Source organism: Acipenser ruthenus, chromosome 22, assembly GCF_902713425.1.
Source record: "Acipenser ruthenus chromosome 22, fAciRut3.2 maternal haplotype, whole genome shotgun sequence".
In the NCBI taxonomy this organism is placed as follows: domain Eukaryota; kingdom Metazoa; phylum Chordata; class Actinopteri; order Acipenseriformes; family Acipenseridae; genus Acipenser; species Acipenser ruthenus.
The window spans coordinates 1,329,444-1,356,951 of record NC_081210.1 but is presented as its reverse complement, the minus strand read 5'-3'; the positions used below and the strand labels follow the sequence as shown (position 1 = coordinate 1,356,951).

At 41.5% G+C, this 27,508-nt stretch overlaps 1 protein-coding gene across 1 annotated transcript; it reads left to right on the top strand.

The window, feature by feature from the left end:
* The first annotated feature begins 4,317 nt into the window (after positions 1 to 4,317).
* LOC117973731 (uncharacterized) lies at positions 4,318 to 27,508 on the top strand. The gene is made up of 30 exons (XM_058995742.1): positions 4,318 to 4,514; positions 4,614 to 4,714; positions 4,800 to 4,918; positions 5,173 to 5,328; positions 5,777 to 5,979; positions 6,370 to 6,455; positions 8,452 to 8,582; positions 9,566 to 9,712; positions 9,983 to 10,173; positions 10,541 to 10,629; positions 11,551 to 11,681; positions 11,995 to 12,119; positions 12,537 to 12,657; positions 13,445 to 13,654; positions 13,812 to 13,982; positions 14,394 to 14,540; positions 14,865 to 14,914; positions 15,230 to 15,350; positions 15,606 to 15,691; positions 15,904 to 16,030; positions 16,306 to 16,496; positions 16,691 to 16,781; positions 16,982 to 17,090; positions 17,283 to 17,464; positions 24,047 to 24,202; positions 24,321 to 24,454; positions 24,567 to 24,700; positions 25,650 to 25,744; positions 26,173 to 26,365; positions 27,024 to 27,508. The coding sequence occupies exons 1-30, from the start codon at positions 4,348 to 4,350 to the stop codon at positions 27,110 to 27,112; spliced, it is 4,053 nt and encodes a 1,350-aa protein (XP_058851725.1). The 5' UTR covers positions 4,318 to 4,347; the 3' UTR covers positions 27,113 to 27,508.

Sequence of the window (27,508 nt, the reverse complement as noted above, 5' to 3'; positions counted from 1 at the left end):
ACAGGTCACATAATTTGCGCCAGGCTTCAAAATGAAATTCAGTTGCTTTTTTGGTCCAGTACCTTAAGTTTGCCGTTACTAAAAGCATAGGTGTAGGCTTGCCTTCTTTTCTACACCTTTGAAATCAGTATAGACTCAGTTGAATTTTAAAATACAAAGATTAATTTATTTCTTGTTTTCAATAAAAAAAAAAAAATGTTCTTAGAAATTCTCTAACCATACATTCCCGTGTTAGGAGACCTGTTCATGGCCTCATTATCTGGATGAGTTTTGCCATGCTGCAAGCTAGTATATAAGAACCGACCTCTGCTCGTCACTGAACTCTAAACCATATATTTTGATCAGAGAAATATAACGGCCATCAGCAACCCTGTTGTGAGAACGACCATGCTGAACCGCACCTTTGCCGCCCTGAGTCCCGCATTCCCGACCTTCAGTACTACCGAGTGGGAAGACTGGTTCCAAGTCAATCTAGTTCTGCTGCTGCCTAGTGTCAGTCCTGGCATTCTGGCAGCTATACCAAACAACATCAGCTGCGAATCCTACCAAGCTATGTAAGTGTGACTGCTGAAATTGTCGTAACTTATCCTGATCCCTTTGAATTGTGTATTTCATTTGTCTGTTCATAAATTGTGTAGTCAACTAAATGTACCATGGAGCCCATCAGGTACAGTATTGTTGGTCATTCTCTTTATTCTTATTTTTTACAGAATCAAAGGCCTGGACCATGCACTGAAATCATCTGAACAGTCTCACATGAATTCCAGCATGTTGCTGCCACCCCCAGAAGGTAATCTACTGCCAGTGAATTGTATACATTCCTGGACATTGTCTAACTGTACCATGATTAGAGAGAAGCCAGTTAGGTATTGACCGGCTTGTTTGACAGCCGCTCATAAGCCACGATCAGGGATTGCGAGTTGACAAACGATAAGGCACAGGGACACGACTGAAAGTCCCACTAGGGACTGCCAATAGGCCCTGCTCATTCTAATTGTAGATTGTGTGATTAGGGGAAACCACATTGGCATTGTGGAGATTTATCTTCCAAGTTTCACTGCATTTTCATTTAGCTATTTTTAACATGTTTTTTTTTTTTTTTTTAACAGGTTGCTCAGGGCAGTTGGAAAAACTGGACCAGCTTTCCCCAGAAGAGATAGCCAGCCTGATTCTGGACCCCAAAGTTGGTGCTTTGGAGAGTGTGGGAGTCATCAATCAGATCTTCGACAGGCTGCAGCACCGTTCAAATGCCACAGAGCTTGATCTCTTCTTTATACATTTTGTCTATGTAACACAAAAGGTATGTTTTACTTGTGAAACACCCCAAAAGACTTGTTCAAACTTCTAAATATGCTCGAGAAGAGTTTCAGAACCTCTGCGCTGTTCTGAACTTTAAACCTTTTCCTCTGTTCAGGATAACGTGACAGTCATCAGCAACACTGATGTGAGAACGGCCATGCTGAACCGCACTTTTGCCGCCCTGAGTCCTGCATTCCCCACCTTCAATAGTACCGTCTGGGAAGATTGGTTCCAAGTCAAACTAGTTCTACTGCTGCCCAGTATCAATACTGACACTCTGGAAACTATACCAAACAACATCTCCTGTGACTCCTACCAAGCAATGTACGTATGACTTCAGAATTGTTAATACCTTAGCCTGATAACTGTCATTACAGAGTTTGTTACAGGCATATACATTTGAAAACCAGCATATACTGCCTGCAGGCCCTATTGTAGGACAGTCTTTCAGTGTCACCTATTACTCTGCTAGAAAAATTGCTGGACATTTTTTAAGGGAGTATATTGCAAGTTGTCCTGCTGCAGTAGCTTGTGATTTATGTTTGTATTCTAAGTTTGACCTGAACACCCAGGCATGACTTGCGCTAATGTGTGTTTTATTTATCTACTGTGTATTATTGTGTGTTGTAAATGTACGGAGTCCGTCCACAATTGTTATTTATCATTTCTGTTTCGATCCTTTACAGTGTCAAAGGCCTTGACAATGTTTTCACATCACTGTCACACGGACAAACTCAGGCTGTGTTTAATTTCATCAAGAACTACTTAATGCAGATATTCCCTGAAGGTAATCTTTTGGAAATCCATTTTAAAAGCTCAGCCCTTAAATCTGAGAAAAGATAAAGACAGATCTTAGTCAAGTAGACAGCCGTTTCAATGAATTTTCCCAAGTCTGTTCCTGAATTTCCTTTTGTAACCTATTCTGCCCTTCACCTCCTGCAGGCTCGTCCTGTGTAAATAATAATAATATCAGTAACAAGGACTGGCTGGCGAGGAATACAGGAAGATTCTTCACCAGTGCTTCATACGCGGACCTCAAGCTCCTAAACAAGAATTTCACTGGGGTGAGTCTTGTACGAGGAGAAAACACAATGCACTCTTAGTTTTGTTTGATTGCGCTGCAAACTATTATCTTTATTGAAACACAGGTCACTATGTTTGGTAAAACTATTAATGGAAAACAACAAGTAGAAAACAATTTGCACATTCTGTGGCCTAAACCTTATACATTGCTGCTGGCAACTTTATGCCCCTGACATGACCTCAAGGGTGATAGGACATGGCATTGAATTGGGTTGGTGAGAATCACATCCAAGTTTATTAGCCTTACTTCTGTTTTTCCCCGCAGCTGGAAACACTGGATCTGCTTTCCCCTGGACAGATAGCAGAACTGACTCTGGACCCGGAAGTCGGTGCACTGGACAATGTGGTGATCATCAGTCAGATCTTCGACACGCTGCAGAACCCTTTCCATGGCAGAGAGCTTGAGGACTTCTTTACACTGTTTGTCTTGGTTACAGCGCAGGTACTTTTTACTGGTCACACACTAACATCAACTCCAACTTCTAAAATGAACATGAGGAAAGTTTCATGACAGGTCACATAATTTGCGCCAGGCTTCAAAATGAAATTCAGTTGCTTTTTTGGTCCAGTACCTTAAGTTTGCCGTTACTAAAAGCATAGGTGTAGGCTTGCCTTCTTTTCTACACCTTTGAAATCAGTATAGACTCAGTTGAATTTTAAAATACAAAGATTAATTTATTTCTTGTTTTCAATAAAAAAAAAAAAATGTTCTTAGAAATTCTCTAACCATACATTCCCGTGTTAGGAGACCTGTTCATGGCCTCATTATCTGGATGAGTTTTGCCATGCTGCAAGCTAGTATATAAGAACCGACCTCTGCTCGTCACTGAACTCTAAACCATATATTTTGATCAGAGAAATATAACGGCCATCAGCAACCCTGTTGTGAGAACGACCATGCTGAACCGCACCTTTGCCGCCCTGAGTCCCGCATTCCCGACCTTCAGTACTACCGAGTGGGAAGACTGGTTCCAAGTCAATCTAGTTCTGCTGCTGCCTAGTGTCAGTCCTGGCATTCTGGCAGCTATACCAAACAACATCAGCTGCGAATCCTACCAAGCTATGTAAGTGTGACTGCTGAAATTGTCGTAACTTATCCTGATCCCTTTGAATTGTGTATTTCATTTGTCTGTTCATAAATTGTGTAGTCAACTAAATGTACCATGGAGCCCATCAGGTACAGTATTGTTGGTCATTCTCTTTATTCTTATTTTTTACAGAATCAAAGGCCTGGACCATGCACTGAAATCATCTGAACAGTCTCACATGAATTCCAGCATGTTGCTGCCACCCCCAGAAGGTAATCTACTGCCAGTGAATTGTATACATTCCTGGACATTGTCTAACTGTACCATGATTAGAGAGAAGCCAGTTAGGTATTGACCGGCTTGTTTGACAGCCGCTCATAAGCCACGATCAGGGATTGCGAGTTGACAAACGATAAGGCACAGGGACACGACTGAAAGTCCCACTAGGGACTGCCAATAGGCCCTGCTCATTCTAATTGTAGATTGTGTGATTAGGGGAAACCACATTGGCATTGTGGAGATTTATCTTCCAAGTTTCACTGCATTTTCATTTAGCTATTTTTAACATGTTTTTTTTTTTTTTTTAACAGGTTGCTCAGGGCAGTTGGAAAAACTGGACCAGCTTTCCCCAGAAGAGATAGCCAGCCTGATTCTGGACCCCAAAGTTGGTGCTTTGGAGAGTGTGGGAGTCATCAATCAGATCTTCGACAGGCTGCAGCACCGTTCAAATGCCACAGAGCTTGATCTCTTCTTTATACATTTTGTCTATGTAACACAAAAGGTATGTTTTACTTGTGAAACACCCCAAAAGACTTGTTCAAACTTCTAAATATGCTCGAGAAGAGTTTCAGAACCTCTGCGCTGTTCTGAACTTTAAACCTTTTCCTCTGTTCAGGATAACGTGACAGTCATCAGCAACACTGATGTGAGAACGGCCATGCTGAACCGCACCTTTGCCGCCCTGAGTCCTGCATTCCCCACCTTCAATAGTACCGTCTGGGAAGATTGGTTCCAAGTCAAACTAGTTCTACTGCTGCCCAGTATCAATACTGACACTCTGGAAACTATACCAAACAACATCTCCTGTGACTCCTACCAAGCAATGTTAGTATGAATAACAGCTGTTATTCTTTCTCCTTGTGTAAATGTTTAGGGCCCTTCATGAATTAATCATGATTATCTTGTGTTTTTTGTTCTTAACAGAATCAAAGGCCTTGACTGTGTATTCAAATCTCTCTCTCCTGAACAGTCTCAGACTGTGTTCACTTTCTGTAAAAATTTCTTGACTCAGCAATCCCCTGAAGGTAATCTACTGGACAGTAAACTTAATAGTTTCAATTTTATGTGTGCAATGTTAAATCACAGTTTAACCTATCTTGTCTCCTGTAGGGTTTCCTTGTGTAAACAGCACCATTAGTACCAAGGATTGGATGGGAAGGAATTTAGGAAGATTTAGCAGTATTGCTACATTCGGGGACCTCAGGCTGCTCAACAGGAATTTTGCCATGGTGAGTATTTTTCTGAGGAGAACACAATATAAAGCTGGCTCATGCATATAATTTTTGGCCATGTTATATTTCATCAGCTTCATGTTTCATTATTTAATAATTATCAAATACACAGTAGAAACTACTAAAATTATTGAAAATAGAAAAAGGGGGGCATGTGGTCTTCAGAATGGAGCCTATATTTATACAAGCAAGCATAGTTCACTACATGATATAACAAAATGCAGCTAACATTAAATCTTCTTCACATTTAGCTGGAGGACCTGGATGTTTTGACATTGCTTCAATTCACCCAGCTTGTAGCCACTCCAGGAATCGTGAATACCTCAGATGATGTCAGGAAACTGATGATATTTTTGAACTCTTCCAATTCTGCACAGTTCTTTGATGTATTCATACCTGCTGTCCAGGTACAGTACTGTGTCCTCAGACCTTGATCCCTGAAAACACTTTGAGTAAGCCTGATGAATGTTGGTGAGTTTGCTCACCTGTGTTTTGGCTCTATATTGGATTACGTGCTTACGCGGTGGATTGAAGTTTGCAGTTTCACTCAGCATTATACAGTTTTCCCACAGTTCATTCAATGGATTTCATGCACTGACTGATGTAGAACTTGCTCACAGTTAAACAAATTCACCTGGTCTAACGTGTTATAAAAATGACTGATCACTGTATGAACTATGAAAAACATATTCCATTTTCATGAAGCATTTATTGTACTTGTTATTCACTTACTAGTACACTAAATGCTTCATGAATATGTACTTGTTAAATAAAAGACTTTGAGACCGTTCTATCCTTTTCATTGATCAAGATCATTTCAAAATGTGTTGTTATATATATTTTTGATTTCTGTAGGGACGAGATTTGCCAAATGCTGTGAAGACAGCACTGCTACAGGGGGCTCTTGATAAAGGTAACCTGTCTGCAGCCGACGATGCAGCGATCCTGAGGTGGCTGGATACCAGGCTCAAGCCTCTGCTGCCAGCACTGACTCCAATCCAAGTGCCGCTCCTCTTCAGCTTTCTGAAGAATAAAAACTGCAGTACAAACCACCAAGCGTAAGATAATCCTTCACTGCTTTAAGGACGATGTGATTTGTTAAAGTTGTGAGGACAGAGCAAAAAACAATGTTTGATTACATTTTTATTATTTACTGTAACTTCTTCCTGGAGTATGTGAATACTATCTCATGGTATGATCAAATCTGATAACACAGACATGTTAAGAATCGTGGTAAACCGGTTAACCTCCATTCTAAAGTAGTACGCGAAAGAAACTATGTTTCATTTTAGCACTTGTAAATGTTTTAAGACTGAAATTATGGGTGAACCTCCATTCTTCTCTCATTGTAATGTTGGCTTTTACACTATCATTTTGGGTGCTTTTTGTGGTCGTTATTAATGTTTAATATATCTCAAATTGCAGTTGTTGTGTTCTGTGATTCACAGTGTGAAAATACTGAGCTCCATTAGTGTCACACTGAATGAAATTGTACAGAAAGAAGTCTACAACGCTATTCTGACCACACTTAAAGGTAATTATAAAAATGCTAGATGTAAACTAGGCCAAGGACTGAAGAGTTATCTTTTGGTTGTAAAATATGTATAAAAGATATTAAATGTTTAATAATCTATAGCATTTGCTACACATAAAGTTGTGCCCCCCACAGTAAAGTGTATGACAGATGAAATACCTCAGATAAATACAGTGCCTTGCGAAAGTATTCGGCCCCCTTGAACTTTGCGACCTTTTGCCACATTTCAGGCTTCAAACATAAAGATATGAAACTGTATTTTTTTGTGAAGAATCAACAACAAGTGGGACACAATCATGAAGTGGAACGAAATTTATTGGATATTTCAAACTTTTTTAACAAATAAAAAACTGAAAAATTGGGCATGCAAAATTATTCAGCCCCTTTACTTTCAGTGCAGCAAACTCTCTCCAGAAGTTCAGTGAGGATCTCTGAATGATCTAATGTTGACCTAAATGACTAATGATGATAAATAGAATCCACCTGTGTGTAATCAAGTCTCCGTATAAGTGCACCTGCACTGTGATAGTCTCAGAGGTCCGTTTAAAGCGCAGAGAGCATCATGAAGAACAAGGAACACACCAGGCAGGTCCGAGATACTGTTGTGGAGAAGTTTAAAGCCGGATTTGGATACAAAAAGATTTCCCAAGCTTTAAACATCCCAAGGAGCACTGTGCAAGCGATAATATTGAAATGGAAGGAGTATCAGACCACTGCAAATCTACCAAGACCTGGCCGTCCCTCTAAACTTTCAGCTCATACAAGGAGAAGACTGATCAGAGATGCAGCCAAGAGGCCCATGATCACTCTGGATGAACTGCAGAGATCTACAGCTGAGGTGGGAGACTCTGTCCATAGGACAACAATCAGTCGTATACTGCACAAATCTGGCCTTTATGGAAGAGTGGCAAGAAGAAAGCCATTTCTTAAAGATATCCATAAAAAGTGTCGTTTACAGTTTGCCACAAGCCACCTGGGAGACACACCAAACATGTGGAAGAAGGTGCTCTGGTCAGATGAAACCAAAATCGAACTTTTTGGCAACAATGCAAAACGTTATGTTTGGCGTAAAAGCAACACAGCTCATCACCCTGAACACACCATCCCCACTGTCAAACATGGTGGTGGCAGCATCATGGTTTGGGCCTGCTTTTCTTCAGCAGGGACACGGAAGATGGTTAAAATTGATGGGAAGATGGATGGAGCCAAATACAGGACCATTCTGGAAGAAAACCTGATGGAGTCTGCAAAAGACCTGAGACTGGGATGGAGATTTGTCTTCCAACAAGACAATGATCCAAAACATAAAGCAAAATCTACAATGGAATGGTTCACAAATAAACATATCCAGGTGTTAGAATGGCCAAGTCAAAGTCCAGACCTGAATCCAATCGAGAATCTGTGGAAAGAACTGAAAACTGCTGTTCACAAATGCTCTCCATCCAACCTCACTGAGCTCGAGCTGTTTTGCAAGGAGGAATGGGCAAAAATTTCAGTCTCTCGATGTGCAAAACTGATAGAGACATACCCCAAGCGACTTACAGCTGTAATCGCAGCAAAAGGTGGTGCTACAAAGTATTAACTTAAGGGGGCTGAATAATTTTGCATGCCCAATTTTTCAGTTTTTTATTTGTTAAAAAAGTTTGAAATATCCAATAAATTTCGTTCCACTTCATGATTGTGTCCCACTTGTTGTTGATTCTTCACAAAAAATTACAGTTTCATATCTTTATGTTTGAAGCCTGAAATGTGGCAAAAGGTCGCAAAGTTCAAGGGGGCCGAATGCTTTCGCAAGGCACTGTAAATAAAGTTTTGAGAAGAAACTAATGTAATCGGTATCATAGCTGCTAAAAATCCTGCTGTGCCTGTTACGCACCACAAATGCGTTATGCTTTCTGTGCGAATAAGGTGACAAGATAACATGTTAAAAACAGTGATGTCATATATGGGTAATCTGGCAGCTCATAAAGCTTAACCTTGATGTCTTTACACCCAGATCCAGCTCCACTACGCTGCTACACAAATAACAGCTTCCTTGTGTACATGAACGATACCTTCCTCAACTTTGGAAGTTTCCTTACTCTAACCAGCATCCTTTCAGTGGCTCCAGAAACACGTGCAGCAGGGGTAAAAGAAAACTACAATTTACTTGTCATAGTTTGGTTTTCTATGTTTTAAAAGTTATTGTGCTTTGTTTTCTTTTTATAAGTGTTTGTTATTATAGTTTTTAATATAGTAGTGACTAGTGGTTAAAGCGGGGCAGTATGTGCTGGTATGCATACTGGTAAGAAAAAAGGGACAGTGTGACTTACCGACAAAAGAAAAAAAATCTAGGACTTGGAGGGGGGAAAAAAAGTTATACTGCTGCAAAACACCTAGACTTACCCGCAACTGTTTAATTTCGCACAAAAATAAATGTGGCTTTAGTGTCTCTACAATTATTATATAGCACAAGTTTCCATGTTGAGGTAAACATCATGGTGAGAAAAACGTAAAAAGTCTGGCTACACGTTTCAGCTTGGATATAAATGAAACTTAAACAAATCAACAGAAAAAGGAATGTTCCTCACAAACTGAAAAAACTATTCAGTACTATTTACACACTACCTATCAGTACGCACTGCTGACTGTGAGAGAGGTTTTTAATATAATTAAACATAATCCGGAGCTCTGGCTGAATGTGTAAAATCATCAAAGAAATCCTCCCTAGCAAATTCTTTCACTGCATACCGGCACCTTTTTCAAACCACTTTAAACACTGGTAGTGACACAAATGTAACCATAATTCATGTTGGGTCTTGTGTGGTTATAACTGCAACAAATATAACAGTTTGGACACAAATTATGCTACTTAAAGGGAAGTGAACATTGACCATAAGTCAGTAGCCTCATGTAAAGCTTTTAGAGTTATCTGTTCTACAACATAAGTGAAATAAAACCAATATTTCATGATAACACATTTACTTGTTCTTTTGTACAGTACTTTATACATGTAAACATGCTCAGAATGTAGTACTTTTTAGTTTTTGTTACAAGCTGCACATTCTTACAAGTCATCTGAACACAAAGGGTCATTGTAACCATTTAACACCCTTCCATTTTCATTTCAGCTGGTAAACACTGTAACACCCACTGAGCTGAGTGAATTTCTCAGCGTGCCTGAACGCATTGACAACTCCACCCTGCTCACTGAAGTTTTGAAAAACTACAGACAGTTACCTCTGTTCGTTGATGGTTTTAATGGGAGGACTTCGCAGGTATGATGCAAGAGATTACTTTGTCCCTTCTCAAGCAGAAATGATTGAAAGGAACTCACGAGCAGTCATAAAGGTTGATATTTTATTCCAGTATATCCAGCAGTTGTGTCGTCTCCCCCTTTTGACAGTTTCAGTGAGGGATAGGATGGCAATCAATGTATCAACAGTTCAGATGCTGCAGGAAATCCCCTACTCATGTATTCAAACTGTAAAGGTACCTCTCACAGTGGCGATCTTGTTAGAAGCTAATGCTTCCTTATTTGTTTACAGTTGAACATCTCTAAAGCCATTAAATCATCCATCCTGAGGGCTGTGTGGCCTACGGTTCTGAGCACTGATAGTGAAGCTGAACTGGATAAATGGTTTACCAAAAGACTGATCCCATACCTGGAAGCTTTCGATAAGAACCTCATTACTTCCAGTGACACTCTGGCTGCCAAATGCTTGCCGTTCAGGAAAATGTAAGCATGTCATGAATGTAAAGTAGGTGGTAAAGTAGCCAGTATAAAGGTGGCAGGTGGGAGTGAATAACAAAGCTTCATTTAGATGCTGTAATTGTAATGTCCTGTAACTTGATTTGGGCTATATTTGGGTGTAGGTTAACATTGCTAGAGATTAAATAGCAAAGTGCCCAGAGAAGTAGTTATGGCATATCCTGAAAAAATACAGAGATTTACAGTAAATACCTGATTTGTTTTTATATACAATAGCCATTTGCTCTTTACAAAGAAACTATGCTCGTCATGCTTTGGGTCTTTGTATGTATTTGTACTGGATATGAACTAAGCACCACAGTTGTAATACTGGCATTGTAAATATCATCCACAGGGTTCAGGTTCTTGGAAACAGCAGCAGCAATTATACAGACCTCGACAGGAAGGATGTGTATGGTACAATTAATTCATATCTTTCAACAGGTGAGTCATTTAAGAGCCAAACTGTGTGGCACATCTGCAGTGAAGTAACACATACTGTACATACAGTACAGTGTATTGAGCACAGGCACCTCCGACATGTGATTACCTTGCATGAACTTAAACGATTGATGGTCCCTGCTGTGTAATTTCTTCAGTTTATGAACCGTAAGCTATCCAGAATAAAGACAGTTGGCAGCAAGGGGTCCCGAGTGGCTCATCCTGTTAAAGCATTGCCGTTGGGAGCGCAGGATGAATCATACAGCTTGGGAACTCCGAAGGGGACGTCACATTGGCTCTGATGCTCCCGGGGTGGGGATGGGAAACCGGCAGGGACCATTTTCCTCATCGTGCAACAGTGAACCCTACTGGCCAAACACTGAGCACATTTAAAGTGGATAACAGCAGGGCTCATCTCTGTTCTCCGAGATCGGTAGCCCACGTACCTCTGCTCTGGATTGCTAAGCGTAAAGGTGATTCTGGCTTTAGGCTTGTGAGATCGGAGGACGCTCACATACTCTCAGAACTTCTGTGCTGTGTGGGGACCTGCTGCAGTGAGGAGAAAAAAAAGCATAATTGGACATTCCAAATTGGGGGGGGGGGGGGATAAATGAAAAATAGTAACTGGTCACTCTAAATTAAAAACAAACACAAAAACTTTGGGAGCAAATAAATCCCCACAATACATCAGTGTGAGTTCCCAATAGCACTGTCATGCTTGTCATTGATTTGCAGGTTATATTTATGTTTCTTTCTGTCGTTCAGTCACACTATAAATGTATGTCTATGGACTTCCTCTGCATGGAAGCAGACTGACACAGCATTTTTTAACTGTATTTTTTTAAGAAACACTACAAATGTTTTCCACAGCAAATGTTTAGTAATTGGCGCCTAAAAGATTCTGACTCTTTTTCTTCATTACAGGCACAAAGCCGAAGTGTTTTAATGCTACAGACCCAACTCTGAATTCAACTGCTTGGTTTGCTAATTACCTCGGACCATTCATTACCTTCAGCAACAAAAGTGACATCAATTTATTTGGTTCGACAGAACAAGTGAGCCATTTTTTTTTTCTTTTTACAATTAGAGAAGTTTTTTATTTTATTATTGTAAGCAATTAAGTCATAGTAAATAGGAGGATGTGCCAAAATCACTTCAAAACAGGATGACAATAGCCTGAGAAAACCTTGGTCTTCATGTAGATGTTGGCATTGACAACGCCGCACACCAGTTTTACTAATATGTTGCATAATAATTCCAAGTGCTAAATAAATCTAAAACACTTTGTGATTTTTGTTCACCTGAGTAGTTCAACCAATAGTTTTATATTTTCCTATGTCATTCTCAACCTAATTCATTTCATTGCAGCTTAAGATCTTTGCAGATAACCCTGACAATCTGAAGCTCATGAACAATGAACTCATCCCTCAGGATGTCCGTGCTCTCTATAGCTCATTGGTGTTTGCTCAAAATGCAGCATTCAATATTTCAGAGTAAGTCTCATTTAACCTTGCTTTTAAACCCTTTCTATTCTGGACACACCACCTGCGATATTCTAGTTCTAGTTAGTTAGTATGTCCTAAGTCTTCTTTTATCAAACTCCAAAGACAGCACACTGATTGCGAAGTTTGTTAAAAGTTTTTATCTTTAAGTGTCGGATGTTGTTTTTTTATAGAAACTGTAACAATAATCTAGGAAAGCTATAAAATGATAACTGCTAATTGATTCCAATTTGACAAATGAATATTATTTGTTTTGTTGATGTTTTCTAATGAATTTTACAGATTAAAAAATGCTCACAGATTCAAAATGAATTCTGGTGAAACACCACAGGAATAGCAGCTAATCCACACAACTGATATGAATTTTCACCCATTTTTTTTAAAAAATATTTCTGGTTACTGTTTTAGGCTTCCTGATTCACTGCTTTGTTTTGCCCCGGACACTGGATACTCTTCTGTGACATCAGATGAGCTGCGAGCTTTGACAGCGAAGTTGCTAAAAGCCTGTAACAAGACTATAAATCCTGTGGTAAGGTTGCCAGCTAGACTGTTTTTAGGTTTACCTTGGCAATTTCACAGATATTTGAATTACTGATTTGACCATTCTTTTACCAAGCTTTCTGTTTCTCATAAAATGACTGCTCTAGTGCACTGCTAGTGTCAGGATTATTGCCCACATTGTCAAACAGGTAACACAGCAATAACGATCCGTGATGTGGCACGGAACACAGCATTTGTTTTGTTTTTGTTTGTTTTTTTCATCGCTCTTCCTGCAGTGATTTAGAGGACAGATCTCAAACCCCAGTGCACTAGAGCGGACATTTTGAAAATAGCTTTGAAACAGACTTTAAAGTTTTAAGTTTAAAACATTGTCAGGATGTTAACAAGAAAACTTACAGGTACGTTATTTAAACAGTTGTAGCAACACGTGGGGACGTGTAATGCTGTATTTTTCGGAAACCCCACTACTTATTCTTTAATACCACCAACACTGAAATCATTCAAAAGGGACTCTTTTATGACAACTAACACCTCTCACAGTGCAAGTTAGTGTCTTTAATGTATTTCTTTCAGTGCTAACAAATACAACATTGGCAGGATTAAGATCTGCCGCTGTTATCAGTTGAATAGACCCCAAAGTGTAATGCTGCAGAATTAAGTCAGATTTTCTCTTATGAAATTCCATTCGGAGTACATTTTGGTGTAACAATCTAAATAAATCTGCCTGTGTGAATATAAATTAAGATTCATTTGAAATAAACCAACAAAAGAAAATAAAAGCTTCCAAATAAATAATTAGCAAGTTTCTATTTCAGATTATTTCAGGTGTGGTCGGAAAAATTGAAAATGCCTCTGCAGAAGACTTAAAAGCCCTAGGAAATCAAAGTGGCCAACTTTCACAAGGACAGATTGATCAGATTCAGCCTGGAGTTGTTATGCAAACTCTTAACATCCTGAATACAGTCAAGTGGAACCAAGAACAGGCCAGTCTCCTGGTTAAAAAGCTGTTCGGAAATGGGTACAAGGTAGAATTGTCCTTACAATATTCTTTAGTTATTGTTAAGAATTTGCATTAATATGGTAAGATTGTGCTTTCGGTGTTAGTTAACTATGCAGAAATACAGCATTAAACAGCTCTGTTCATATAAATATTTTAATTGTAATGTATTTGTTTTGTCATAGCTTGACAGTGTAAATTCGCTTACATCTCTGGGAACCCTGGCCCAAGGCCTGCCTTCTACCACAATTGAGAGTGTTAGCCCTGAAGTAGCTGTCAACGTAGCAAAGGATCCAGCTTTTGTTCAGAACATCATTAAAGGACCAGAAGTTGTTCAACAGATATTTGTTAACAAGGTATGTGTGTGAGATTCCACTGAAAATGTAACTGTTTTACGCCTTGCCTCTCTTCTCATGCTCCCTCTTGGCCTACAGTGGGAACTGTTTAAATGACAATTATATCACATTTAAATAATATTCATATTGTATTATAATGTAAATAATGTATAACAAGTTATAAAATGTGATATAGCATGTAAACGTCCACTTAGTCTATGTAGCATGATATGCTGACATGGGGAGGTGTTGGATTTCTGAACCAACATTAGTGCATTGAGATTCTGTACAAAGCACGTAGGATTTAGGATTTATAAAGGACAATAATTTGAACACCAACTGTTACATGGTGGCTAAAGAATATAGTAATCACATTATATTGTGTTGGTTAAATGCATTTTAATTCTGTTTTTATTTTATTTTTTATTTCAGATAATTACTGTGAGCAATGATCCCAGCACCATTTTGCAAAATATTCCTAATGAAATGGCAGGTCTAATTCCATTGCGTTTATTGACTTTCTCTGGAAACACGTTTAATCTTGAACAAATCAAAAATAAACAATGGAAAAAGGAACAGGTCAGTTGGATATTGAACAGCCTCTATTTACGATTTATTAAAATAAACTCTAGTTAAACTACTGTAGGTATTCCTTTGTGCATGGTTGAAATGCCTTTTTTTGACAGCAGTGAGGCTTGACCTGCCTCAGTGCCCTCTTCACCGGTTCTACAGGTCCTGCCTTGAGGTCCTGAGGCCACAATACATACCATGTCACTGTTATGCAAACCTGTCTCTATCTTGGTACACAGGAAGGTGTGCAAGAAGGAGGGTAGTTCTTATAAATGGCATCCATTTACAATATGTACCCAATATTGTTAATTTATCTCTGTCTTTCTTTTGTAGGCGTCCCTGTTTTTTGACAAAGTAGCGATCACCAGTACCAGTTATGATGAGTATGTTTTCTATTATTATTATTATTATTATTATTATTATTATTATTATTATTATTATTAATGAAAACAATTCAACAGTTACACTTAGTACACCTTACACTTCATAAAGATTAATATCCATGGAAATAGGCTTTAGTGTAGTACACTGTACAAAGAAATGAAGTAGACTTGTGGGAATAATTCAAGGGTTTGAACCGGGGATCTTTTGAGAAGCATAAGTAGAAAGTACTGTATCAGTAAAAAGGGACTTTGATCTTAAGATTCGTGGTTATTGCTTGCATGAACTTTGAACTGTTTTCCCTTTTTTTGAACCAGTCTTTCCCCATCTGTACTGCAAGGATTCAGCTGCAGTGCCATGCAAAACATTCCAAACAACAACATCGTCAACATTATCAAAGCTTGTAGGGGTAAAAAGGTACCCCTAGTGGAGGACCAGGTGAGTTTATAATACATAAGATTAGGATTGTACAGTGTTTATCATGACTTTATAATCAGCCTGCTTAAAGATCACAGAAACTTGTATACCCTAAACATGAGATAACTATGCAGTACCCAGTCTATCGCAATATGACCTTCAGTCATCAAATACATTGTGTTTTCATTTGAAACAAGAAGTCGAGAAGCTGATATTAAAATCCAGATACCAGGTTAGCTGTACTGTCACACTAATACCCTTTTCTGTATTCTCTAGCTGTCCTGCATGGCTTATCATGTCACTGCAAATGCATCACCACAGGACTTCACCAGCTATCCTGTAGACATGTTGCTCTATTACCCGTGAGTCGTTATTTTATTTTATTACATTTAACAGTCGCAGGTTATGCATTATAATGTTATTTACCTTACTATATATATCTATATTTGTGTGTGTGTGTGTGTGTGTGTGTGTGTATGAAATGTGTGTGGATGGATTTTCAGTATGATGAATCAAACTAATCAAACTATTATCTCAGCAACTGAATGACTAAAAAATATAAATTTCATTACAGCTACAGTCAGATTCCATCAGAAAACTGCCAATCATACTTTAAAGCAACTGGTGATGCAAAATTTAACGTTTTATCCGAGACATCAAATAAACCAACTGCCCTCATAAACTCTGCTAAAAACTGTCTGGTAAGTAACATGTATGAGTACAGGTGTCTGTGTGTATATACTGTATGTAGGGTTATTACCTAAACAAACCACGTGTGGATTACTGCATTGAACTAGAAGTAAAGAACATTACACATGGGAGACATACGCAAAGCTGATTGAGTGTTGTGTTACTTTTGAAGTCTCAGGAAAGATGGACGACGGTCTCGTTGTCATTCCTTTTGAACCTGTGGTTCATTCTTTGAGTTGTAGACCAGGAAGCAGGGCTCTCCTGATGTTCTTCTCATTTCTTCCAGGGTATAACAGGCACCAGGCTCAGCAGTGAAAATTTAAATGTGCTCAACAATATGGTCTGTATCCTGAATGGAAGCTACATTGAAAACTCGGACAATCTAATCTTGGAAAAACTCAAGAAGTGCGAACAGCTCACTGGTGGACAAATTGCATCTGTTCAGAAAGTACTTTTCAGCGGCACTACAAAATATGGGTATGTGTACACACGCAGTTCAACTAGTTTTATATTAGACTGTAAACACAAAGGGATATTTAAGCAACCGTGGCCAAAATGCAAACCAGAAAAATACAATTCAGAATTTAACACAAAAGGGTAGGCTGGTATACATAATAAAACTCCCATTTGTTCTCTTAAAGTCTAATGATCTTAACATTATTTTTCTTTAGAAACCCTTCAACCTGGACACAGCAGACTCTCAAAGACCTTGAAGAATTGCCATTGTTCCTAACAAGCGAGTTTTGGTCCAAGTTCAATAAGGTATGCAATCACTTAATATCAGATCATATATTAGAAAGCAGATTAATGTCTGTGGTGTTATCAAAGCTGAGAACAGATGATCTATCAAAGTTGGTCAGATCTGCTTTATTATTTTCCTGAGTTACATGTGTGTGGCACACGTTATACCCAATGCATGGCACAGCCAACAAAGCCAACCATCTTTGTACTTTGTTTAACAGGATGACAGAAAAAGCTTCCTTAAAGAGTTCCTCAAAGACCAGAAAATAAGCCTAAAAAAAGAACTTTTTAGACAACTAGGTCTGGCAAGAAGAGCAAGACGTGCAGCTGGTAAGTAGTACCTTAATGTTAACAGCATGACCATGCTGTACACGTGAGCATACAAAATGCTGTTTAACAATGGAATGGAATTCTCTCTTTATTTGTTATGCATGTAGAACATATTTATTTTAAATGTGGTTTTATAATTTAGCGAACCCAACTTAACCCCCCCCCCCTGATTTTGTACTTCTGTGTTCAAAGGGTGCACTGTTGGAGAAGTAACAACAGCCACGATCAATGAAGTTACTTTCCCAATTGATTATGATGAGACACAGTTCAGCTTGTGTTTAGCCAGCAACACTGTGAAGAACAACCTGGCTCTCTTGACTGGAAAAGTTTTGGTTGAAAATCATCAGACTATCCTTTTGCAAAAATTAAATGAGGTAAAACACTTTGATATTGATCTGAAACTTCTTTGTATCAGTTATTTGGTTTCAGATGGAATAGACACTTCATTAAGATTCGCTATACTATTTAATCATTTTTATTTTAAAATAGTATATGGTTCTGTGCAAGATACAAGTGTAGGATAATATAAATTATTTTGTCTTTGTCTTAGTCTTTGTCTTGGACTTTCCATGTTTTAGACCAAAAATGTAATTTGATTAAAGTAATTGTAGCTGACAAAATAGTTCCATAAATTTCCTCTGACATGAACATCTATTCATTATAAAGGTCTGAAATGGGAAGTTATGAAAGAATCACATGCTTTAGCAAACATGTATTTTCATTTTAAAAAATAAAAGCTGGTACTACACTAGGTTAAAGAAACCTCTGTTTGCAAGTCATGTCTTTAGACAGTCTTGTACTTCCTGGATTGTTTCACCCTGTAACAGGGGGAGACCTGTGCTGACTGTCTGGCACATCCGTATTACTGCAGGTAGAGGGCAGCAGTCTCGTGGGATCCGCCTGTCGGTCATGGCGATGACACGGAGAGGTGGGGAAGAGGGTGTGTGTGCTTTCCCTCTCTCCGAGTGGCTGAGGGGCGGGCCTTGGGAGACTGCTCGGCCCATAAGATCTGGTTTGGTTGGACGCTCGGGTGGCCGTGTTTGGGGAATACCCAGTGACACTGACGAAAGACGTCAGTTTTAAAATAAAACGAGGCAAAACTGGCTGAGAAAAACAGCCGGCCTTAAAATACTTTAACGGGAAAAGAAATAACAGAAATCACCACGTACCCGAGGGGACGTGCTTAGTTGTACGGGGAACTCCGGCCATCCCAGTGTATAGGTAATTGAGCGTAGGACGGAGGCCCGTTCTGACCGGCTTAGCGGCAGTGGGGGCACTGCGTAAGCAGAACTTTTTGTTTGTAGTTTTATTACTGTGTTTTATTTTCCCCTTTTTCTTGCGCCGTTGGTTTTTCATTATTATTTGTGAGCACTTGTTGTGCATATACCTGTATTGGTAAACGCCGTGATTCTGGTTACTGTTGTCAGTATCCAGAACACGGACAACAGCGCCATCTACTGCGACAAATAAATCAGTACGCCTGAGCGGCGTTACAAATAAAGTACTGTCTCCTTGTGTCAGTGAATTGCCCACCACCCTTCCACACGTGGTGTCAGAAGTGGGATTCACTGGCACTGCCCACACAAAGCAGTGCAAGACCAGGGGGCAGAATGGATCCCCAGCAGTTCACCACCTTAATGGATCTCCTGCGGGAAACCCTTACTGCGGTGGTGCAGGGGAGTGCAAGAGCTGCGGGGCCAGACCCATGGCTACAGCAGCCCACGAAAATGACGGCAGAGGACCGGCCAGAAGCATACCTGGAGGTATTTGAGGCGATGGCGATCTCTGCCGGGTGGGCCCGCGAGCAGTGGGCTAGCTATCTCCTGCCCCAGCTGACAGGGGAGGCGCAGGCGGCGGCGAGGACCCTGGATCCGGCGGCAATGATGGAGTACCCCACGCTGAAAGCTGCCATCCTCAACCGCGTGGGTGCGACTCCGGAGGGCTACCGCCGCAAGTTCAGGGAGGAGAACTTCTCGGCAGAGGAACACCCCAGGGTCATCGCGCACCGTTTGCAGGATTACGCACGGGGATGGCTGAACCCGGGAGCCACCACCACTGCCAGGCTGGTGGAGGTAGTGGTGGTCGAGCGGTTCCTGCAGTGCTTGCCTCCGGAACCGCGGGTGTGGGTGCAACGGCAGGCACCCGCCACCCTAGAGTTGGCGATCCAACTGGCAGAGCAATACCAGGCAGCGGAACCAACGCCCGCTAAGCCGTCGGGAAACCGTGCTACACCAGCATCACCCCCTCTACTTGCCCCATGGAGGGCGAAGGGACTGGGGGGAAGGGGTAGCAAAGTCTTTGGACGGGGTGTGGCGGTGGGAGCTCCCGGCCCAAGAACTGGGGCAGAGTGGGTTCACCCACGGGCTGCTGCGGTGTTGGACCGGGGTCTCGCGCGGCCACCCTACCGTCGATCCCCTTTGATGGGTCCTGTGTTTCCACCTCCTGCTGAAGCTTCCTGGCGAGAAACCAGTTCACTGATGTGTGGAACAAGCTGGGAGGTGAGCCACATCGACCGGGATTGCCCCGCTATGGGATGTGACGTCATCCGACCAGGTAAGACTGTTCCATTACATCAGTCACTCCAGCAGACGGGTTTTGTGATTCCTGTGTCAGTGGATGATACACAAACCCAGGCTCTCTTAGATTCAGGGTGTAGTCAGTCCCTAATACAAGAGAGCTTAATCTCACCGGGGCATAAGCAAATAACGGGACAGGTGCATATAAAATGTATTCATGGGGATGTGCGCACTTATCCCAAAATGTACGTAAATCTGAAAATTGGCCAGCAGGTGACGCGGGTGCAATTGGGTTTGTGTCCTCGATTGCCGGTACCGGTAGTTCTGGGACGGGACTGCGAGCAGTTTAAAAATTGGTTGGCTGCTGTGACGGCCCCGTCCTCCTTATTTGCTAAGAAAGAGGAAGTAATTGGCGAGATATTTCCCTTTCGTGACCCGGACTGCTATTGCCATAGATTCAGACCCCGCAAAACTAAACGGGAACGCCGGGCCGCTAAGAATGAGGGCTGGCAATGGAGGGAGTCCGAGAAGTTTCAGGTGGGGGCGATTGGTGAAGAGACTGGCGGGGAGGCCGCGGAGTCAGCGCAGGGGGCTGGCTCTGCTGCCTCCGCTCAGGACCGACCTGATCCCGAGCTGGAAGCCATGGGAGCTGATTTTCTAGCTCGTTCCCGTGACTTCCGACTCGAGCAAGGGCGTGACGACGTGCTGGGCAGGCTCTTTGACCAAGCAGCGGTGGTTAATGGTCGTGTGGTCGAGCCCAGACGCGCCGCCACGTACCCTCACTTTGAAATTGATCGAGACCTGTTGTACCGTGTTGAAAAATTACCACAGACGGGGGAAGTGCGTCACCAGTTGCTCATTCCTCAGCCCTTTAAGGATGATTTGTTGCAGCTTGCTCACGCTATTCCCCTGTCTGGTCATTTGGGAAGGGACAAGACTAAAGCGAGGCTTGTGACACGGTTCTATTGGCTAGGGCTGGATGGTGACGTCAGACGTTTTTGCGAACGCTGTGGGGAGTGTCAGAAAGCTAGCCCTAGGGCCGTCCCACGAGCTCCACTGGTGCCATTGCCCCTAGTGGAAGCTCCGTTTGAGCGTATTGGAGTAGATATAGTGGGACCGTTAGAAAGGAGTGCGGCGGGATACACACACCTATTGGTCATTTTGGATTATGCTACGCGTTATCCAGAGGCCATTCCCCTCCGATCTGCGTCTGCTAAATCTGTTGCCAACGAGCTTGTGAAGGTTTTCTCCCGGGTGGGGATCCCCAAGGAAATACTGACCGACCAAGGCACCAACTTTATGTCCCGGCTAGTCCGCGGAACATGTAAACTTTTGGGGATTAAGACCATTAGGACCTCGGTTTTTCACCCCCAGACTGATGGTCTGGTGGAGCGCTTTAATAAGACCCTCAAAAACATGTTGCGCAGATTTATTAGTAGTGACGTGCGTTACTGGGACCAGCTGATTCCTCCCCTTCTCTTTGCTATCAGAGAGGTACCCCAGGCTTCCACGGGTTTTTCGCCATTCGAGTTACTGTATGGTCGGAGACCCCGGGGTGTGCTCGATCTGGTCAGAGAGATGTGGGAGGACCAGCAGGACAATTCGACCAATACTGTCCGGTATGTGTTGGACCTGCGCAAACGTCTTGAGTCTGTGGGAAAATGGGCGCATGACAATTTGCAGCAGGCTCAGCACAGACATGAGACCCAATATAACAGGGGGGCCCGGTTGCGCACGTTTCAGCCGGGGGATAAGGTGCTTCTATTGTTACCCAGCTCTGAGTCCAAACTTCTGGCGAAGTGGCAAGGACCGTTTGAGGTTACACGCCGGGTTGGGACGGTGGACTATGAGATCTGCCAGCCGGAGCGACGGAGAGAAAAGCACATTTACCATGTAAACCTGTTGAAGCCTTGGTTACAGCAGGAGGCTTTGTTAGCGGCGCCAGCAGATGACGTCACCGACCTGGGACCTGATCTTTCTGTGTTGGCGAAACAAGGGTCGGTACAGATTGCAGATAATCTGACACCAACACAGAAATGTCAGGCGCGGGCGCTGGTGGCGGAATTTCCTGATGTGTTTTCTCCCGTCCCGGGGCAGACTCGAGTAGCCCATCATCACATTGAGACTGAGCCGGGGGCGCTAGTTCGCCAGAGGCCGTACCGCATACCTGAGCGCAAAAGGCAGGTAGTAAAGATTGACGAGATGCTCAGACTGGGTGTAATAGAGGAGTCCCAAAGTGACTGGAACAGTCCAATTGTTTTAGTGGATAAGCCGGACGGGTCAACTCGATTTTGCATTGACTTCAGGCGGGTTAATGAAAAATCGAAGTTTGACGCTTATCCCATGCCCCGGGTAGATGAATTGCTGGAGCGTCTGGGCACGGCTCATTTTATGACGACACTGGATTTAACGAAGGGGTACTGGCAGATACCCCTGACCCCGGAATCCAGAGAGAGGACGGCGTTTTCGACTCCCTTCGGGTTGTACCAATTTAGGACCATGCCCTTTGGGTTGCACGGAGCACCAGCCACTTTCCAGCGGATGATGGATCGCATTTTGCGGCCCCATCAGCAGTACGCCGCTGCTTACATAGATGACGTGGTTATCCACAGTGAGGACTGGCCGAGTCATCTGCGTAAGGTAGCGGCGGTGCTGCAATCCTTGCGGGAGGCTGGGCTCACTGCTAACCCAAAGAAATGTGCCATTGGGAAGAGTGAGTCGGAGTATTTGGGGTATCGAGTAGGGAGCGGCCAGATCAGACCGCTGATTGCTAAGGTGAAAGCCTTGGCTGACTGGCCGGTCCCTACGACCAAAACCCAGGTGCGCTCTTTCTTGGGACTAGCGGGCTATTACAGGAAGTTCATCCCGGGCTTCGCTACGCTTGCTGCTCCCTTGACAGACCTCACCCGGAAGGCTGCCCCAAATACGGTTCAGTGGACGGAGCCGTGCCAGAGAGCCTTTCTCGCTTTGAAGCGTAGGCTGTGTAGCAAGCCAGTGCTATGCAGTCCTGATTTTAGTAGGAGGTTCACCCTGCAGACGGATGCGTCAGAGACAGGTCTCGGGGCAGTGTTGTCTCAGGAGGTGCGGGGAAGCGAGCACCCGGTCCTGTACATCAGCAGGAAGCTCCTTCCCCGTGAAAAGAACTATAGTACCATCGAGAAGGAGTGTCTCGCAGTAAAATGGGCAGTCGAGTCACTCCGGTACTACCTCCTGGGGCGACACTTCACCCTGATTACAGATCATGCCCCCTTAGCATGGCTTCACCGAATGAAGGATAACAATGCCAGAATCACGCGGTGGTACTTGGCCCTGCAGCCCTATGCCTTCAGGGTAATCCACCGAGCAGGGAAACTGCATCAAAACGCAGATTTTTTCTCTCGGGAAGGCATGGGGTTGTAGGATTTTCGAATGGACCGGTGGTGCCATTCTGGGGGGGAGGATATGTAACAGGGGGAGACCTGTGCTGACTGTCTGGCACATCCGTATTACTGCAGGTAGAGGGCAGCAGTCTCGTGGGATCCGCCTGTCGGTCATGGCGATGACACGGAGAGGTGGGGAAGAGGGTGTGTGTGCTTTCCCTCTCTCCGAGTGGCTGAGGGGCGGGCCTTGGGAGACTGCTCGGCCCATAAGATCTGGTTTGGTTGGACGCTCGGGTGGCCGTGTTTGGGGAATACCCAGTGACACTGACGAAAGACGTCAGTTTTAAAATAAAACGAGGCAAAACTGGCTGAGAAAAACAGCCGGCCTTAAAATACTTTAACGGAGGCCCGTTCTGACCGGCTTAGCGGCAGTGGGGGCACTGCGTAAGCAGAACTTTTTGTTTGTAGTTTTATTACTGTGTTTTATTTTCCCCTTTTTCTTGCGCCGTTGGTTTTTCATTATTATTTGTGAGCACTTGTTGTGCATATACCTGTATTGGTAAACGCCGTGATTCTGGTTACTGTTGTCAGTATCCAGAACACGGACAACAGCGCCATCTACTGCGACAAATAAATCAGTACGCCTGAGCGGCGTTACAAATAAAGTACTGTCTCCTTGTGTCAGTGAATTGCCCACCACCCTTCCACACACCCGAAGAGGGGAATTGTCCCCAGGCTTTCACTAGCTTCTTTCCTGACATGCTTTCAGTCAGGAACATGCTTTGACCCAGAAGACAATGCTGGGGTGAAATGAATAAGGAGATAAACAAGAACAGACTTCCTGGAAGGCAAGGCAAGCAAGCTTGAAACTTTCATGAACCCAGCGCAGTACCAGATTAACATGAAAATACAGGTTTGCTAAAACAGGTGTTTCTTTGAAAACTGCACATTTGAGACCTTGTAGTTAATAGAAGTGCAAAATGTGTGTTCTGTTAGCTAGAATTAATTCAAGGTTTTTTGGAACATTAATGATATATTATTTGTTGGAAGAAATGGACAGTACTGATCTTGATTTATACAGGCATACAACAACAACATTCCTGAGGATCAACTTCAATTGCTTGGTGCCACTTCACGAGTGGCCACTTTATCTGACATCAATTCATGGACCATCACTACAATTGATACTCTGTCAGCTTTGATGAAATCTGAGGACGGGGGATGGGCTGCTGATAAGGTAAACAAATTCTCTCATTCCTATGTTTTGTATACCATATATCTATGTATGTCTTTACCATACTGTATGTGATTATGTATTCCTTATTCTATAAGTTATCCACACCTTTTTCTTTTAGAGTGCAGCTATAATTACAAAATATTTAGGTGCTGGCAAAACCTTGGATGCTGTAGCACTGAAAGCTATTGGCGGTGAAAACCTGTGCTCTCTTAGTGTGAGCCAACTGAAAAACATTACAGCACCTAACCTGAGGTGAGTGGATTCCCAGGCATTCTCTGGGTCAGTAGGGTGCTACAAAATACTATAGCTGCACAAAATTAAAGAAATATAAAGAGTGCTGAACTGTTGTCTTTCATTTATACAGAGATGCAGGGGCTTTGGACATTTCTTCATGCACTCCTGAGAAAAAGAAAGAACTGTACAATACAGCTTCTGCAGCTTTGATCAGCCAGAGGAGTGATGTGCTGACGTACTACAACCTCATCAAGCCCTATCTAGGTGAGTTCCACTGCTCTAGCTTGTAGTGGTTTCAGACCTTCTTCTCCTGTGTCATTCAACTGCCTGGCCGAGCACATCTCTGCTGCAATGCTAATACAAACTAACAGATTTTATAAAGTTGGTAAAGGAGTAACTTTTCAGTAAATTTACAATCTCAATTTAAGTGTGATAGGTTCATTAAACACTGGTTTTAATGGTTTGTTTGCATCAAGTTTGCACATATCCAGGTTGTGCTAGGCTTAATAAGCATGGTCATTAAACATTAAAATAATAACTACATTATTAAAAGTAAAACACTTAGCAATAAAAGATTACTGGTAACTAGATATGAATTATATATGTATGAGGTGAGGTGTATTTTATTTATTTTTTTAAATGTGATTCATACAAATAACTATTTTCACAGCAGCAATACAGTTTGTTAAGTCATGTTCCATGTTATACAGACACAGCTTCTGTAGTCACATTATTTATTATTATTATTATTATTTATTTCTTAGCTGACGCCCTTATCCAGGGCGACTTACTGTCGGAAACAAGAATACATTTCAACAATCACATTATCAGCTCCCGTGGTGGGATGTTTACTGTAATGGAAATAATGAATGTCAGCTAATTGTATTATATTAGAAGTGTGTTGCTCTTGATTTGCTAAACCTTTCTGCTTCCCACTTTCCATTATTGGCCTGTGCTAACCAAATTGTGCCAACATAGGAGACATGACAGAATGCAAGCGCTCTTGAGTCTGCCCACTGTATTCCATTTTTATAACATTTATCAAAACTGGGCCCCCAAAGTTTCGAGATACTGACTTGATACACAACTGTAGAAGAAAACCCTTCTGGGAATGACTTTTTCCTTATAAGAAGCATGAATGAAATGTTGTTGGAGGAGGCGTTTCAAGTTTCCCATTGCCTAAACTACATTTGAACATTTTCTTTATGTGCAGGTGGTGCTCCCCTGAATGAAATACAGAGAATTAGTACACAGAACATTAACATGGACTGGACAACTTTCATGAGCCTTGACAAAGATGTTATCATGGTAAACGACTACAATGAGATTTGAGTAGCGCTAACTAAATATTTTCCTTGAACGTCTAGCATTGACATGTGTATTGTTTTACGTCTTCATGTACAGTGATTTATATTGTTAATCAACTGTGTACTTCATTTAACCATTTACGCAAAATCTTTGAATGTTTTAGTATTTAATCTATTAAATAAAATGCAGTGCAACAGTTAATGATCCCTCTTAATACTTTGCACTATAGTTAATATACCCATTATATCAAAACTGATTTGTTGTTGTTTTAAATGGCGTTTGAATCATAATGTAGCCATCTTTCTTTCTTTAGAAATCTGGTTATGCACTACACCAGTATGGTATGACACAGGCTTGCAGTTCCTGTGTGCAGTTGTAAAGCATCTTACATCACAGTATTTTTTATCATTATTATTTCACTTTAACAGAAACTCACCCCTAATGAGGTTAAAACCATTCTCGGCACCAACTTGGGAGAACTTAAAAACAGACTACAGGATCCAACAATAAAGGCATGGTCATTGCTTCAGCAACAGTCAGCACTTAACAATCTTGGGATAACTGGGTTAACTGGAAAACCAGACCCTGTTCCAGGTGGCATCATAACAGCTCTGAAACCAGGTGAGACACCAACTATCAATATCTGTACTGTGTACATGTTGATTTTAAGATGACTATCCAGTGATGATGGCCCTCGCCTATTTCACAGGTTGCTAATATACCAAACTTAATACTGTAGCTACATTCTGGTCCAAAATACACTTTGTGTCTGTTTGCAGTATCAGCTGTTTATGGGGGCGTCAGAGTAGCCATATTGAATGATTGTTTGGTCACGTTTCATATTGAATATCACGTTTTAATTTGTTTAATTGTTAACAGTTAGCTTGCTGATATATTTTATTAATGGGAAGTTATTATATAGTAGCATCTATAAAGTAATAAAGAAAAAAAAAAAGACAGCCAGCTCCAAGTGAATCAAATCATAGAAATGAGTTTTAAATAGACTCTTAAAGATTTTCTCAATAGTTTATAAATAGGTTAATATAAATGTACTATTAACACAAAGTAAAGAGTATGTGTTAATGTGTTAGTAAATAAGTTGATCATAAAAGCGGCGCCGTTTCATTTTTATCTGGAACAATCAAACAAATCCTGGTGTCCTTTTCTGTGCTCCATGTCCATCCCTCACACAACACGTTTGTTAGTATTAGTATGATTTTTTTTTATCGTTATTTAATATGCAATATTGAATCTGTTTTTGCCTTTTATATTCTTTTAGTGGGAGCAGGAGCGAACCTGATCGTACCTCGCCTGCTACAGACGCTCTTCATTGGTGTGCTGATAGCTGCATTGCAAAAAGTCCTGTAACTTGACAGGTTTGATTAAAGTATACCAAGCTTACCAGGATGAAAAAATAATAATGTGCACACAAATGCACTTAACTTTAGTTTCTCATGTTTTATGGTGTTATTGCACAACAATTGTTGTTGACACTTTTCTACTTAGGATCTAGTATATATATTACAAAGAATGTTTAATACAGCTTTAATATAATTGGCATACATGTTGTACTACTCTTTACATAATGTTTAAGAAGTTTTTGTAAATACAATATTATTACAAATGTGCACACTTGAACTATGAATGATATGTATGGCAAATGCACTGTCGTTACAACAATGAATATTATCCGTTTCTGATTCTCTGATTTTATTTTTTGTTTCTTTTATCGATATACCTTAATAAAAATAATAATTAAAAAAA

Coding starts and splice junctions, on each gene's coding strand:
- LOC117973731 (XM_058995742.1), top strand. CDS start 4,348: ATGCTGAACCGCACCTTTGCCGCCCTGAGTCCTGCATTCCCCACCTTC. Junction 17,465..24,046: donor TTTTGCAAAAATTAAATGAG/GTAAAACACTTT, acceptor TGATTTATACAG/GCATACAACAACAACATTCC. Junction 26,366..27,023: donor CATAACAGCTCTGAAACCAG/GTGAGACACCAA, acceptor ATATTCTTTTAG/TGGGAGCAGGAGCGAACCTG.